This window comes from Xiphophorus couchianus, chromosome 12 (assembly GCF_001444195.1).
Source record: "Xiphophorus couchianus chromosome 12, X_couchianus-1.0, whole genome shotgun sequence".
NCBI lineage: Eukaryota > Metazoa > Chordata > Actinopteri > Cyprinodontiformes > Poeciliidae > Xiphophorus > Xiphophorus couchianus.
In genome coordinates this window covers 9,624,011-9,639,538 of record NC_040239.1, presented here as the reverse complement: position 1 = coordinate 9,639,538, position 15,528 = coordinate 9,624,011, and the positions used below count along the sequence as shown (strand labels likewise).

The following is a 15,528-nucleotide window of genomic DNA, read 5'->3' as shown; positions in this document are numbered from 1 at the left end:
CTTTCTGATGACCAAAGCTGGAAAAACTAACCCACATACTAAGAGCTGTCAAATGATACACAAAATGTTAATTTGTCAGTATTTGGTTTATTTCAGATTGTGTTTATGAGTAAAACTGTGACAGAGAGGACACCACATTTAAAGAAATGTTACCAAAAGTATTCTTTCACTCAAAACATGAAAATGAGTTAAAATTACACCTGAATTGGTTTAACCAAAGTATAAAAATACCTCTTAATTTCTTCTAGTAAACACTTGAAATAATAAATTGGGATTAAAAGATATTTACAGGGCTAATGGTATAATGTGTGTAATAACCAGTAATGTTTCTCTCTGTACAGTAACAATTTGGATTAAAAATAAAGCGTCTGTTAAAAAAATAATTGTAAGAAGACACACCATAGGGTGGATTGTATTTGTATCAGCGTACATAAGAGGAATAAATCCAGCATAGAAATGGATCTCCTTACATTTCTGCATAAAATTATTTACATTCACTTTAAAGTATAAAACTGAGGATAAAATTTACATTTTATTTGGTTAAGTGTTTGTAGATGTTAAAACCCTGCGAAAGAATTTTAAAAATGGCCAATCTCCTGGTAAATAAGTATTTTACAAAATAAACCCTAGAATGTTAATTTTTAGATTCCATATTCCTGGAAATGTGGGATCCCTCAGATGAATCTCAGTTAAACCCCAGAACTTGTTTCACATCTTCCTGTTGTTACAACCGCCGACCACACGGAGGCAGCAGAGAGTCACGTGTAGGCAAATTCACTTTCAGGAGAGGTCGCTGGAGAAGCTCTGCTCTCCTCGCAGCCAAGTCCATTCCTTCAGCATCTAGGAGAAAAAAAAACATTCTCACCATTCCAGCAGGACATTAAAGAACAGCAGGCTCAGTTCTTTCAGTATGAGTGGACAAACCTCCATGCTGCTCTCTGACTCCTGGATAGTTTCATGCAGTAAACTCTGAAGGCGACCCTCGAACGTCCTGCTCTCCTCCACTAGAGACTCATCCCTGCAGAAACACATGACTCATGGCGTTAATACTCTTATCACAACTTGTCTGTGACTGTATTGCCAGGAAACTGGACTGCATGCAAGCATGAAAAATAAAGAGAGGGTAGAAAAAAGGGAGCATTCGACTCCAAACAACGCCTTCACATGTTTTCTGATGAGTTGATATTCTCAGGGCTTCCTCAGAGAGCTCAATGTTTATCAAAGCTGCGTAAGGTTAAAGAGTTGTTACTGATTAAATACTCACTGCTGCTGCAAGCTGTTTCTAGGGGTTAACAGAGGAGGAACGGATGAAGGCGTCCGGAGTCCATCAGGGCTCCCGCTAACAGGGCTTCGAACTTTGCTCTGCACAAAAAAAAGAAAATGCTTTTTCACGCTCGCTACAGCAGGTACTGTAGCTGAATATTTGTGTCTTGATTGTACATTTGGATAACCAGCCACTTCTTCCTGCTCCTGTTTTACAAATTGTTTTCTTAAAATTTTAATCATTCAAAATAAATAAATATGATATTGTCTGTCAAATTAATTGAGCGTCCTTACACAGGCGATTTTCAGCAGGTCCCAAAGCTCCTTCTGTCGTTTCTCCTGCAGACCCATCAGGACCTGTTCGCTCTCGGCCAACTTCTGAACCACTTCCTCCACCTTCGGCAGCAGCTCCATCACACGATGGCGACACATTGCAGTCTTACTGCACACACACAAAAAAAACATTTTAGCAACTACAGTGGCTGTTGTTGGGATTTACCTGTGCAAAAGGTAACCATTAAAGGTAACCTGTTATGCTCCTTGAACAGGTTAGAACAGGACTTATGGCAGGGCTGCACCAATTGCAGTTTTCCGGCCTATCACCGATTACCAATCTTTAAAAAGCCTGACCTAATGATTTCGATTTAGGTCAATACCAATTTTCTGAATGTCTGAAATGTTACTAAATAAAGCAATAAAGTTGCAAAGATGTCAACAATGGGTCAATCTATCATTCAACCTTCTCTCACGGGAGAGCAGAAGAGGACAAAGGTTATTTTTTAAACTTTTGCTGAAGCAGGTAAGATCAACTTACTAAGTACTTAGGAAATTGACAATGATAAATCAGCTGGCTGATAAAATTGGTTCACCCCCAATCTATGAAACATGTTCAGTACATTTTTAGCACAAAATCATTCTTAGATGATCAAATTTTAGTCTGCTCAATTCTGCCTATTTCAAGCTTTTCAATTTAAATCAAAATAAGCTGCTGCTGGCCACGTCCCTCCTAACTCAACGTTTACACCCATACATGAAACTGACTACAAACAGACGGACAACTATACAACTGTACATCTTTGAAAAACAGAAGTGGAGCCTCCTGCACAACCAACAAGAATGCAGCAAGTGATTTCTGGATGGTAAGTCAACTACAAAACACTTGTCTTTTCCAGCAGCCATTGTACAACGCATACAGCGGTAAAACCAGTTGACCAAATGTGCTTGAGCTCAGCTTGGGTTGCTAGGTAACAGTGCAGTGTCTGTTGAATGGGATTTAAGAATCAGGAAGTTTTAGAAATGGCTAAAACTTTCTAAAAAGTTGTAGCCGTTTCTAAACGGCTAAAACTTTAGAACTCAAGCAGTTGAAACCCAAATGCAAGTATAAAAACTGGAAAAGTGTGAATTTTGCATAATTTCACACCTTTAACCTCACACATATGACGACTGCATTATGATGCTAAAAACAAGCTAGGAAGTGGATGGTTTTGCAAGCTTTTACAAATTCTTCTGCAGTGCATCTGCTTGTGTGTTAAACCCTGAGGTTACTGGGTCGGGTGTGAGGGAGCATTCTGGTATTACTGGTAGTGAATGCATCATGCATACATGGCTTGGTTTGGTCAAATAAAATTACAGACACAACCTGGTTGAGTCCAGACTGGACTGGCACGGCTCCAGTTGAGCCGCCGTAGCGCCCGCGGCCTCTGAGCGTATTGTGTCCAGCTGTTGGTCTGGATTCAACCAAAAAATCTCAAATATGAGGAGAAATCTATGATCTCCATGCCAATGCATATAAACAATCAGACTCACAGAAATGGCTTTGTGATTATTTAGTTTTCTAGTTCCTCTGTTTGTTTTTGTTCGTCCTGTTAGATCCCCTCCAGGCTTCTTGTTTCCACTTGGTTTTATTAGTCTTACTTGTAATCACTCTGCTCTGTATTTATTCTGTGCTGGTTATCTTGACTCTGAGGTGTGGTTGCCCTGTTTTGTTTTGTCACATGTCTGGGTTTTGTCTGAGTTAACGTCATTAAACCCTTTATTTTTGATTCAGCTCTGCCTCCTGTCTGCATTTCGGTCCTCCATTTGAATAAACACGGAAGGATGTGGCTTTAGGAAAGATTATTTTTATTGTGATCAGGGCCGGATTTACAAGAATGTGGGGCTGGAAACTGTTTTGGTGCCCTATCCAATCAATCAGGTTAATTTGTTATCACATTTCAGCAACATCATAAAAACACAAAAATAAAAAGTTATAAAAGCATCATTGAGCATTTTGTTGAATGCCATCATCAAAGTAATCATCCATCTTCTACACCCTTGTCCCTAGTGGAGTCATGAGGGGTGCTGGTCGCCAGCGAGGCGGGTACACCCTGTACAGGTCGCCAGTCTGTTGCAGGGCAACACAGAGACACACAGGACAAAGAATCACACACACACTCAAACGTAGGGAGAATTTTAGAGAGACCAATTTATCTAACAGTCATGTTTTTGGACTGTGGGAGGAAGCCGGAGTGCCCGAAGAGAAACCACGCATGCACAGGGTTCTCCGTGCAGAAAGACCCCGGGGAGGGAATCGAACCTCTTGCTGCAAGGCAAGAGTGCTACCAACTGCGCCACTGTGCAGCCCCATCGAAATAATCAATACAAATCAAATATGTTGGTAACTGTTCCAGTGATCATGTTTCAAAAGCAACTCTGAACATGCACTGATTTTATCACTGATTTAAAGGAACTCAGAGTTTTGGCTGTTTTCCAGTTTTCTGGAAGTTTATTCCAGATTTGTGCTGCACAGAAGCTGAATGGTAAAGAAAGATTATTTTGCTAATGCCAATTTCAGTGCATTGAATCCTTTGGTCAATAGTTTCATGTTGTTTCCCCCCAAAAAAAGAGTATAACTTCATAATTTTACTCACCCCATGTAAATATACTTTGTTACTGTTCTTCTTTTGATTTGTTTGCTTTCGTTTTAAATTTACTTTGCTTTTATATAACTTTGTACACTACGGTCATTAAAGTCAAACTACTACTAACAATAATTTTTGAATTTTTGAGTATTGTTTATATCCATAAAAATCCCAAATACTATAAAAACTCATCTGGCATGGCGCTACGACTCTTACATGAAGGACAATGTGTGCAAAATATGCATTCATTAAAATATAAAAAGATAAAAAAATAAAAATTTGCGATCCCATGAAGTTATTTTTTTCACCTTAACAAGCCGTTGATTAAATATCCTAGAGGAATGTAAGCAAGTTATTTTGTGATTATTAGAAGTTTGACTACATTGTGCTATGATAATCATAAATTTGTAATTTATTTCCGTTAGTCTGTTTCTTGGCTGATAAATGCACAAGGCAGAGATTAGATTAATTCAATTACATGTGAAAGTCAGTGAAGTACCTGAGGACTGTGTAGAAATCTCTGAGTTTCTTCTCGTAGAACTGCACCGCCTGAACCATCAGACGGGCCGCCTCTGTGCCGTCTCCTGGCATCCGCTGGTCTGAGGAAGGAAAACCAGAACGTTGTTTGTTTCCATTTGCAGACACCCAGACGAGTGCTGATGCTTGAGGGGGGAAAAAAAAAGCGCATACCTCTGGGTTTTTCTCTGAGTTTGCGGAACAACTCCATGGCTTTTCCTTCCCTGATGATTAGAAAGCTGAAGTGAGTCTGAGCTGAAGGAGAAGTGGGTTTTTGGTTTTATTTTTAAACTCTGGGTCAGACTCACAGTGTGTCCAAAGTCTCGCCGCTCCTCCACGGCTGCCTCTGCACATCCACGATGTCTGGCTGCAGCTTCATCATCTCCTCTTCCAGTTCGGTCACCTGGGCCTTCAAACACACACATTTTAATCCTTTATATAATCTGAATACTCCTTACATAGACAATGAAACACTCCAGCATACCTGACCACAGCTCAGGGCAATTTGCTCCATTTCCCTCCAAACACTCAGAAGTTTCTCCGACGCTTTAAAATGTAAAAACACACAAGTGATTTCAGTGTCATTCAGACAGTTTGGGATGAATTAGCTTCTCCTGAGGTGAAATGTCAATATTTCCTAATCTAGTTCAAAGGCCTGTAAAATAAAAATATAATGTACCGATCCCTGTGGCCGTCTGCTCATTGTACTTGTCCATGTCGATGTGAAGGCTGGTGTTGAAGAAATCCAGCTTGGCTGTCAGCCGCTGGTACATGGAAACCATCTCAATCTTCTGTTTGGACAAAGTGGAGTTGTGCCGCAGGAGGCTCATGCTGAGAGAAGAAGAAGGAGCAAATGTTCGTTCTGCATGTGCATAAATCTGTAAACAGTGTGCAGAAACCTTGGTTCGTTTACTGCCTTAACCTAGTTTGTATTGTATTTTGTTTCCAAAAAAGTAAAAATAATCATGTGATATTTTAAAGTCGTCTTGCTAAGTAAGCTGAAAGTTAACGTTAAAACTTAAGTTAAGCTTTAACTTAATTTAAAATTTTAGTTAACTTAAATAACTTAAGTTTTAACTCAACTTAAGTTAAAACTTGACAGTGATTTAACTTTATTTAAATTTTAAGTTAAGTTAGATTTTAAGTTAAGTTTTAATTTACGGTAAGTTAAACTTAAATCTTAACTTAAACTATAAGATTAACTTTATTCTTAAGGCTGTTTTCTAATAACAATCTTTACTCTCCTTTATTTCCATTCATAAAACAAATAATAGGGCAGAAATTTACCCCAGAAAAAAGTCGTGGTGAGGGTTCAGATCCGACTCTCAACCATTGGGGTAAAATTTTACCATAAGTATTTCTAACTATAAATATTTCAATCCTGCTGTTTAAATTGTATTTCAGTTGGAGAAATAATTTCCAGGACCTCCCTTTAGTTTCCATAGCAGTAAAACATAAATCAGGAGTGGTTTAAAACGTTTGCTCAGTTCTGTGTGGATTAACTCGCGTGTTGGACCTACATGGCAGCTTTCTGGCCTTGCTGCAGCCGCTGCCAGTCTTCCTTCAGGGAGCGGATGGTGTGCCATACTTGGCCGCAAGTCCTCCTCAGGTGGCTGTATGGAAGAGGGATCCTGGGATCTTTTTCTGCGACAGAGACAAGGAGCAGGTTTCACCACTCAAATTTCAGACATTTTAAGATCTTTTTAATAACATTTAAGAACTATATCATGACAGATATGTACAAAAGAAATGTAGGGAACCAAAACTGTGCTAACTAGCTAGCCAGCTAGCTAGAAAGCAATATGCTAGCTGCTAATGGCTTGTTTCTACGCTAGCAAGCCTTAACAGTCATGTTTCAGCCTATTAAGATGTCTCAAACTTTTGATTGAGTTGGCACTTTCAATGGACTTTTAATGCTATTTCAATGCAACTTTGCTTTAAAAGTGTCATTATTTACCAAAAAAGGCAAACTTGACACTTTTAATGCACTTTTATTGCAACTTTACATTAAAAATGTCATTGTTTACCAAATGACACTTCATGACAACAGTCATAAATATTTATGGAAACTCTTTCATGATCATGACTGTTGTTATATCTTATTTATAACATGTCAGTCTTATACACACCCTTTCAAATAAAGTGTTACCAAATGTCTTGTGACAAAAAACCTAAATCATCTTTTGGCAAAAAAGAAGTGGTGATTTTTTTGTCTTGCAAAAATCACTTAGCAAAAAAAAAAAAGAAAAAAGAAATAAAGAAAAGACAGGCCATTATTTTAGGAAGGTCATGATTTGAATAATTGAAGACTTTTCAATCTTATTTGTAGTTTCTGGTGCAAATATCTTAGCAAATTTGAATTAAAACAAAACTAACTACAAATCAACTTATCAGCAAGATACAGAAGTTTGTTTAAAGTAAATAATTTCTTTATACTCATGAAAAAGTACTAGTTCCAGTGGCAGATTATTTCACTTATTACATGAGAAAATTGTTTTGTTATAGGTAAATTTATCTGCCACTGGAACTAGTACTTTTTCACCAATATTAAGGAATTATTTACGTAAAGCAAGCTGTGATATCTTGTAAGATATTTGTAAGTTTGTTTTGTCCTATTTCAAGTGTGATAAGATATTTGCAGTAGAATAAGATTACTTGGTAAAAGTTGGTGTTTTGCATTGTGCATGGACATCCTAAGGAGGTTTCAGGACCTTTCGGCAAACCGAAGCATGCTGAGTTTGCTGCTGTATACTTACGGATGAAGCGGATATTTTCTGGAAGTAACCGAGGACTAAACTGGGGCTCATATGTGCAAGAGGAGCAATCAAACAAGAAAACAAGAGTGTAGTCTGTTCGTCGTCCATCTACCTCCTGTAGAAAAGCAAAATAATGTGTCAGTCTCAAGGTTTGATGCTACACTTTGCTTGTAAGACGTCGTTACCATGTAATCTACAGCAGACTGAGAGGCGAGCGCGTTTGGCTCCAGGACCAGCCCCGCTTCCAGCAGCAGCTCCTGATTGGCTGCAGGGATGTTGGTGTCTTTTTCAATCCTCAGCTGAAGGTTGGCTACCGTCTCGTCGTCCGAGATGGCGTATATCAGGATTTTAGCAGACATCATGTTCAGGACATGAACCAGCTGAAGAGACGGTATAAAATGAGGAAAACAAAGCCGGATGTAAAAGTAAAAATGGTTCTCTGCTCACCTTGAGTTGCAGTATGGACTCCAGCTGGTGGAAGCAGTCGCTGGGCATGTTATTGGGGTCTTTGCCTCTCTCCTTTGGCGACCATTTTAACATGAGCTGGAGCCACTTTTCCAGCCTCTCTGATAACAGGCTGTCAGACAACAGTCAGAGATGGAGATAAAATCACATCGCTATGTTTTATAAAAATAAACACAACAATTTTCAAACATTAAACCAGACTGACCTTTTTTGTTTTAAGTCAGCAAAACTATTTCTATTTGCTTTGAAATCCAATAATGAGATTTTCTTTTCATACACTAAGATTAGTATTCTTTAATTCGACCAGAGTTAGACCAGATAATGTAATGGTTTTAATTCACAGCATTTGATTTAACTGGAAGGATACCAATGGATTTTAAGGAAACACTTCAAGCACAATGCTGGCAGCTGAAAACATGTCACAATATTTCATATCAGTCAATATTGATAATTATTGATTAGTTTTCTGTTAAATTAGTGACCTTTCCTGTTTTATTCACAGTTTCTTTTTATTTTATTTATTTATTTTTAAGCAGTTAAGAGACGGAGTGGTGAAGCTGTTACTCAGTTACTCAACAGATCGTTGCTGGGTAACCACAAGTTATGCAGCAAGTTGTTGCTAGGTAACCGGAGAGTTATTTTCCATCCCTACGTGACATCATGGGAAAAATCAAAAGAAATGACCCAAGATTTACATTAAATAAGAATCACATTTAATTAATAACTTTGTTCATGCGACATGACATTGAAAACCATGCAGTGTCATATTCCAACTACTTCCTGTCTCCTTTGTCGTTTGCGCCATGATCATTCGGTTCATGGCGAATGATCATGAACCGAACAACATTCGGTTGTTGATCAAAAAAATCACGTACTACTAGCGTTAAAGCACATTTTTTCAAAATTGGTGTGTTTATTATTGATATTGACTGAAATGAAACCCTTATATGATGATACACTTTTCAGCAATATCGTCCAGCCATAGGTTTAGTCCAATTAAATGTCAGACAGTGAGTGGAAAATGTTTTTAAATATACTTTATATATATATATGTTGGAGTTCTTTTATTCTATGAACTACTGACAACATGTTTTATCAAATTCCAAGCAGAAATTTAGTATTTATTTACAAAAAATGAGAAATGGTCAAAATAACAAAAAATGATGCAGAGCTTTCAGACCTTCAATAATGCAAAGAAAACAAGTTCATATTCATTTAGAAACAACAATACTAATGTTTAAACTCAGAAATCAATATTTGATGGAACAACCATGAATTTATCAATGGGTTCAGTGAAGTGGGCTCTTATTATTTTTTTTAACATATAAATACATGTATATTTATAAAGTGTTGTGTATAAAATCACCTGTTGAGGTTGTTGGGCTGGGGCAGGTTTTTGGAGAAGCGGATGTCCCCAGAGAGGTTCTCGTAAACTACAATGTCGTTGTCGTTCTTCAGCCTGACTTTGTTGTGCCTAAAAAGACACAGATGGGTCAGAGCCTCATGTCGACTTTGCCCTCTTTGTGACTTTGGGAGGGTGGGATAATTATTGGAGTGAAATTCCACTCTGCAAAGACCAGAACATGACTTCCTGCCAAGGTTAGGGAGTATTTTTCCAACACGTCCCCCATGAGCTTCACGTCATTCAGCACACTGGTGAAACAACAAGGGGCACTGATGCTGGCACAACCCACATATCCTGCAATTCATTGGCAACTCTTGTTTTTCTTATATTAATTCCTGATGTCATGCCATGTCGTTTCAAAATATTATTGCTAAAGTGTTTTAAGTTATTACTGCTGATAGAACATGGGATAAGGTAGAAGAAAGGTAGAAGTTTTAATCACTGTTCTGTGTTTTGACCCCAACAGTACAAAATATCCACAGTGAGTCACTGCAGATTGCATGATTTTTATCTGTAATAAAATAGATGTACTTTATTGATGCCAGCTTGGGATTTTTCAATGTTGCAACAATAGACATGCACAAGATTAAGAAAGTTTTCTTGATGTAAAAAAGAAGATTAAGACAAATTCTTTCTTTCCACCTTTTATGTGACCTATTACCTTTATAACTCAGTTAAGCAAAAACATGTTTGAAGTCTTCTGAAAGAAAATCAAACAATTTTATAGTCTAGAGTTCAGCCCATGTTGACAAAAGCCACATTTGGCATAAAAACCACCAACAGAAAACCAACGTGGAAAATGGTGGTGGCAGCATCATGTCGTGTGGCTGATTTGAGGTTTTTTTTCATCTGATTGTTTATTCACTTCACTCAATAAATATGAATAGTTGATGTAACAGAGAAATCCTGAATGAAAAGAAGTAGAAGGAAGCATAAACTTATATTTGCCCCAATCACATTAAGCTGTTCAACCCCAAATATTATTATAGACATAATTCAAATTCACACAACAAAATATCAGCTTATTCAACGCCATATTTCTTCATCATGATGATTTAAAAAAAAAAATTAAATGCAGAGAAATTTAGATTGTTTTATCTCGTTGTTGATATTCTTACATAAACAAACACCTTTAATCGAAATGTATATTTCCTCTAAATCTAAATTTTTTGAAAATCTCAGTTCCTTTTAAGTTCTATATATTTAGTTTTCTTTTTACAAATTTATTTTGAATATTGTTAGTTTAAACAAATTATTACTACTTGTTTATTTTTTAGTTATCTACTTTTTATCCAATTGGTAGAAAATCAAACGAATCAAACAACACGGCTGCATCGAGAACTAATAGCCTCTGTGATTTAAACAAAATATCAAAACAAAATATTTCTTTTGTATTTAAATAAGGTTATGTTATGATCAGAGGTGGCAGATGTTGCTCTGAAGTGTAAGAAAAACATTTTGGGATTCTTTTTACTGATAATATTGACCAATAAAAACACTTCAATTGCACTAACAAGAAGCCAATTTGTATTTAAATCATCACATCACCTACTGTACTTCTTTCACATACAAAAGATTTAAAATGTGACTCTACCAGGGAACAGGTTGCCAGGTTGGTAAGAATGGCCGAAATCCAGTGATGCACTCGAACACCAGCGTGCCGAAGCTCCAGTAGTCCACAGAGACCGTGTACTTCTGCCTCTCAATAAGCTCTGGAGCCTGAGATAAAAACAAGAAAGAGCAGACTTAGAGCCCAGAACGAAAAGATGACGTCAAAAATGGTAAAAAAAAATAGAATATTAAAACAATCACCAAGTACTGCAGTGTTCCCACAAACGATGTGCAGAGGCTGCTCTGGTCCAACTCCTTAGCATAGCCGAGATCTATGATTTTATGGATGAGCTGGAATAATAAAATATAAAGATAAAATCATCAAATTTTGTCTCTGTAGAAGCAATACGGCAACTGAAAGGGAGGCATATTATGAAAGAAACAGCAATCAGCCTGGATGTTTACATTTCCAGCTAACAGAAGAGAAAACACCACCCTGAGTACTACTCTCAGGTAAACCTAAAACCTCAACCAAAACCTGGAAATTCCCAGTTATCTTGGGTGCTGCTTGTGCAAAGGCAGTTTCTCCACTGCAACAGGAAACCGTCAACACATAAATGTAGCAGTTGACCAACATTCTTTAATTGTTGCAGCTCAAATAAAGTAAACTCTGACATGACAGCATCCAAATCTGTGACGCAGCTGCAGCGAAGCTCATTCTGCCTCGTTTTAGGCACCAGGGAACAGAAAAATGTACAGATTTTTGGTTTAATCTGATCCACTGACGTTATTCGGTGCCTCTGTTATCCATCCAGCCCTGATAACCGCAGGAACCGTTCTGCATGCATAAATATTTCTAACAGCACCGTCTCTGGGGTCGTTTTGGTTGTCCAACTCTGACGGTAAGAATGTGAAAAGACCTAGAACAAGATTAGCTTTGCACATTCACTTTTGTGCCGCATCAGATTCTTAATGTGGGGAAGAAAGATGCCTCCATGGGGCAAGTGGGTAATAGAGAGGAATAATTATCTATCCGATTAATTTTTTTGTTCACATCTACTTTTTTGAAATTGTACAAATTTAAAATATTTTGATCTTGCAACTCATTTCTGCTCTCATATTCACAAATAATGACATGAATTGGTACTTGGTATCTCTATAAGATGTTTATTTATTTTCATCAATTTTATATTTAAATATTTTTTTAATTGCATAAAATAGAAAACACAAAAAAAACAAGAGGTATTTTTCTTTGCTGACAAATACACACATTGACTTATTTGTATATATGATCAAGAAGAAGTTTTTTTAATGTTTTTGTTTTATTTTTTCTTTTCCTTGGTTGACAAATAAATCAAAATGAGAATGACTCATTTTTCTTGGAGTTATGGTGTTTGCAAATAAAAGAATAAACTTAAAAAAAAGTTTAAAAAGGCATGTTGAATTACTGCACACCATGAAGGCCTTGTGAAAAGTTACAACCATAAAGCAGAAAAGTTACTGAAAAAACTCGACTCCTTCCAAAAAAACGCACAAAACATTTTTCTTTTGAACTATTTAGTTTGACAGAATGACTCAAATACAATTTGACAGAACAACAAAGTTATTTTTTTAAATTAAGTTTTGTTTATTTTTTTTACTTTAAAGTTCATATTGACCAATCTTTCTAACCTTATTAGATTCTTTTCGTCTTCAAATTGGTAAACGTCTGACTTAGAAGTTGAAAAAAAAATCACTGGACAAAACTAAACAGTGAAGTATAAGGTTTAAAAGTTACCAGTTATTAAAGTTACTTTCTTCAATGGTCAAACAGAAAACACAAAATAAAAGGATGAGTAAATCTGTTTGGATCAGTTCTTTGTTTTCACTCGTTTGCCTGCCAAGTGCTGCACGGTTCCTCAAACGGCAACATGCTTCATTCATTGCGAATCAGTGCTAGCAAAACGTTTGTGTTTGCATGTTGGTTCAAAGCCACAATAATGAACAATAATCTCAAAAGAGACACGTCCTTGCAGAAAACAGCAGTGGAATCACTCTGAGGAACTTCACCCCATTAAAAAAAGCTGCAAAAAAACACATGGTAAGAAAAGTATTAAACAGATTTTTGTTTTATTGAGAAAGTTATGCAGTCTTCTAAAAAGCTTCACATGTTTCTGTATTTTGGTTTTGTAGGAAATAAAAAAATTGAGTAAACCAATTAAAATAGTCATGCCTTATAGATTCTAGTTTTTATTTTATTTTATACATTTCCCTGCTATCTATTATTTCAAATTAATTATTATTTAAAATGTAACAAGACAGGAGTATGATTCTCTAAATAATGTAAGGACAAACTCTGACGTTACCTGCAGAGACTTTTTTTTGTGTGCATGTCAGACAAAACAGTTATGCTAAACTATAAACTTGAGTAGATGGAGTTTGTTGGCTTCTGTTGTTTTTTATGAAGTCATAAGATTGTGCATAAACATGAATATAAATTCTTTAATGAGTCTGACCTCAGTTGCATAACATTTTAGGCTGGATCATGACATGCAATGATTTGTTGCACAATAGGCAAAGTGAAGTGAAAACCCCTCAGTTTTCCACATTACATATGAAGTGGAAGGACTAAACATGTTGAGAAGATTTATGTTCATAACGTCTTTGTTGTGGTTTGGGAGTTTTTCTTTAAACTCACCCTCTTCTCCCCCTGCTGCAGCACGATATTCTCTGGTTTCAGGTCTCTGTGGATGATCCTCTTGCTGTGGAGGTAGGTTAGAGCTGAAGCTAAGGAACAGAAAAAGAGGAACAATTTGCAGAAATGTGACTCAGAACTACAGCAGAGCAGTAAATTTATAAATTTATAGTGCAAGCTGCTTAAAGTATGGCTAAAAGAATATAAAGGTGACTCAAAAATCATTGACACTAATTGTGCTTAATTTCAAACTAATTAGATATTTATTGTCCAACAGAGAGGATTTACAAGTTTAGCTTTTCCCTTGATTTATGTTGCTTTAATTCACTCTTGATTTCTTCCAAACATATTTATTCGTCTCCAGGAGAAGTTCTTTGGAAATGTCCGGTTGTCGCAACCTAAAACAATTACTTTTGAGCATTTTGTATTACTTAAAATGCAGAGTATCAATAATTCTAAAGTTTCAAATGGAAATTTGAAACATTTTGACGTATTTTAAACTTTCAGATCTAGAAATGGACAAAAAATGCAACAAATTTAACTTATCACCATTGTGACGCACAAGCATCTAATGTTTCTAATGCTTTGATTTTAAATTGTTTCACTGCATCAATTGAGGAACACTTAGGAACACATTTAGCTCAATACTGTAACTAAAAGTTTATAAATTCAATGCAGCTTAAACAAAGTGAAGTTATTCCTGCTAGCATGCAGCAGGTGACTTAATCATCATCATAGTAACTTTACACAAGCCTTAGCAGAAAACTATCATTTTGTTTCATATGTGGAACCAAATTCCCACTCACTGTTCTTGTTTATGTACAAGCTAGCACTGCAGCACAGCTAGCTGCTGCAAGACGTTAGAAAATGTAATTGTTTAAAACTCCCTTAAATATTGTGTCGAAAGTTGTGGGATTATCTATTATAAAATTATGATAAGATTGATTAATCACATGATAAATTTAAATGAACTCAATAATAAGCACTTGCATAATTATTTTTCTTTTTCTGCCAAAACCTCGATGACAGAAGTTTTAAGTCGGGCGTTTTGGTCTCAACTAGCTCCGTTTTTAAAGAATAATTTTGTTTACACTCTTCTTTTATTTTATTTGTTGTTTCGTTTGTTTATTTTAAATATTGAAAATATCTTGCAGTTCCACCATTAAATATTTAAAGTTTATTGATCTTTGGGAATGTATTCTTACATTATTATGCTGTTATTATTATATTACTTGAAAATGGTCTCAATACAACAATATTATCATTTATTGCAACAAATTATGGGATAATTTATCATTCAGCAAAATTTGTTATTGTGACAGGCCTAAGAGCAAAAAGCAATAAAAATGCTCCATATTTGTGTTTCCAAAAGCAGAATAAATCTCAGCTTGTGCTTTAATTGGTATCTCTTCAGACTACATGTACTCATGTAATGTTTTCTTTTTAACAAGAAGTATTAAAATGCAGACCAGAATTATTAATAAAACTGTTAAACATCTTTTCATCTCAATGCAGAATGAAAGCTAAATGAACAAACATCAGAATATAAATCTGACTGATGACATTAAAATATTGTTGAGTTTATTGAAATAATGCATTTTTGCTGGGAATGAGTCATGCCGGCCCCTAGTGGTCACACGAGGCATTACATCACTCACTTTTGGCTTCAAATTTACTATGTGTGACAAACACTTTCATTGCTTACAATAAACGAGAAGCTAAGCTATGGGAAGTGAGAATGAAGAATCATTTATACATGCTGCCTCTAATCTTTAACTAGTTAAATATATCAAGTTTAAACTCACATTACATGTGCCTGCAAAGATTACTCAGAAAATCAGAACGTGTGACATCTGTGTCCTAAGATGTGTGTGGTTTAAATTCCCAGTGTTCACTCAAGACGTTTGGATCAGTCATTATCAGGAAAAGTCCACTAAACCGCAGCAGCAAAGGACGTTTCTGTGCTCTTCTACGTCTACTCCCCTCTAAATATGTAAA

At 36.2% G+C, this 15,528-nt stretch overlaps 1 protein-coding gene across 1 annotated transcript in view; it reads right to left on the bottom strand.

The window, feature by feature from the left end:
* Nucleotides 1–67: 67 nt before the first annotated feature.
* Nucleotides 68–15,528, bottom strand: part of ikbkb (inhibitor of nuclear factor kappa B kinase subunit beta) — a 30,180-nt gene continuing 14,719 nt past the window's right edge. Inside the window, exons 6-22 of the mRNA XM_028033868.1 lie at nt 13,534–13,622; nt 11,118–11,207; nt 10,900–11,024; nt 9,267–9,374; nt 7,883–8,012; nt 7,621–7,815; nt 7,436–7,550; nt 6,200–6,323; nt 5,359–5,510; nt 5,164–5,225; nt 4,988–5,088; nt 4,854–4,903; nt 4,663–4,762; nt 1,558–1,705; nt 1,265–1,362; nt 925–1,018; nt 68–840 (exon numbers count right to left, since the gene is read on the bottom strand). Coding sequence (XP_027889669.1) covers nt 781–840; nt 925–1,018; nt 1,265–1,362; nt 1,558–1,705; nt 4,663–4,762; nt 4,854–4,903; nt 4,988–5,088; nt 5,164–5,225; nt 5,359–5,510; nt 6,200–6,323; nt 7,436–7,550; nt 7,621–7,815; nt 7,883–8,012; nt 9,267–9,374; nt 10,900–11,024; nt 11,118–11,207; nt 13,534–13,622 — 1,841 coding nt within the window. The 3' untranslated portion in view covers nt 68–780. The remainder of the gene's footprint in view (nt 841–924; nt 1,019–1,264; nt 1,363–1,557; nt 1,706–4,662; nt 4,763–4,853; nt 4,904–4,987; nt 5,089–5,163; nt 5,226–5,358; nt 5,511–6,199; nt 6,324–7,435; nt 7,551–7,620; nt 7,816–7,882; nt 8,013–9,266; nt 9,375–10,899; nt 11,025–11,117; nt 11,208–13,533; nt 13,623–15,528) is intronic.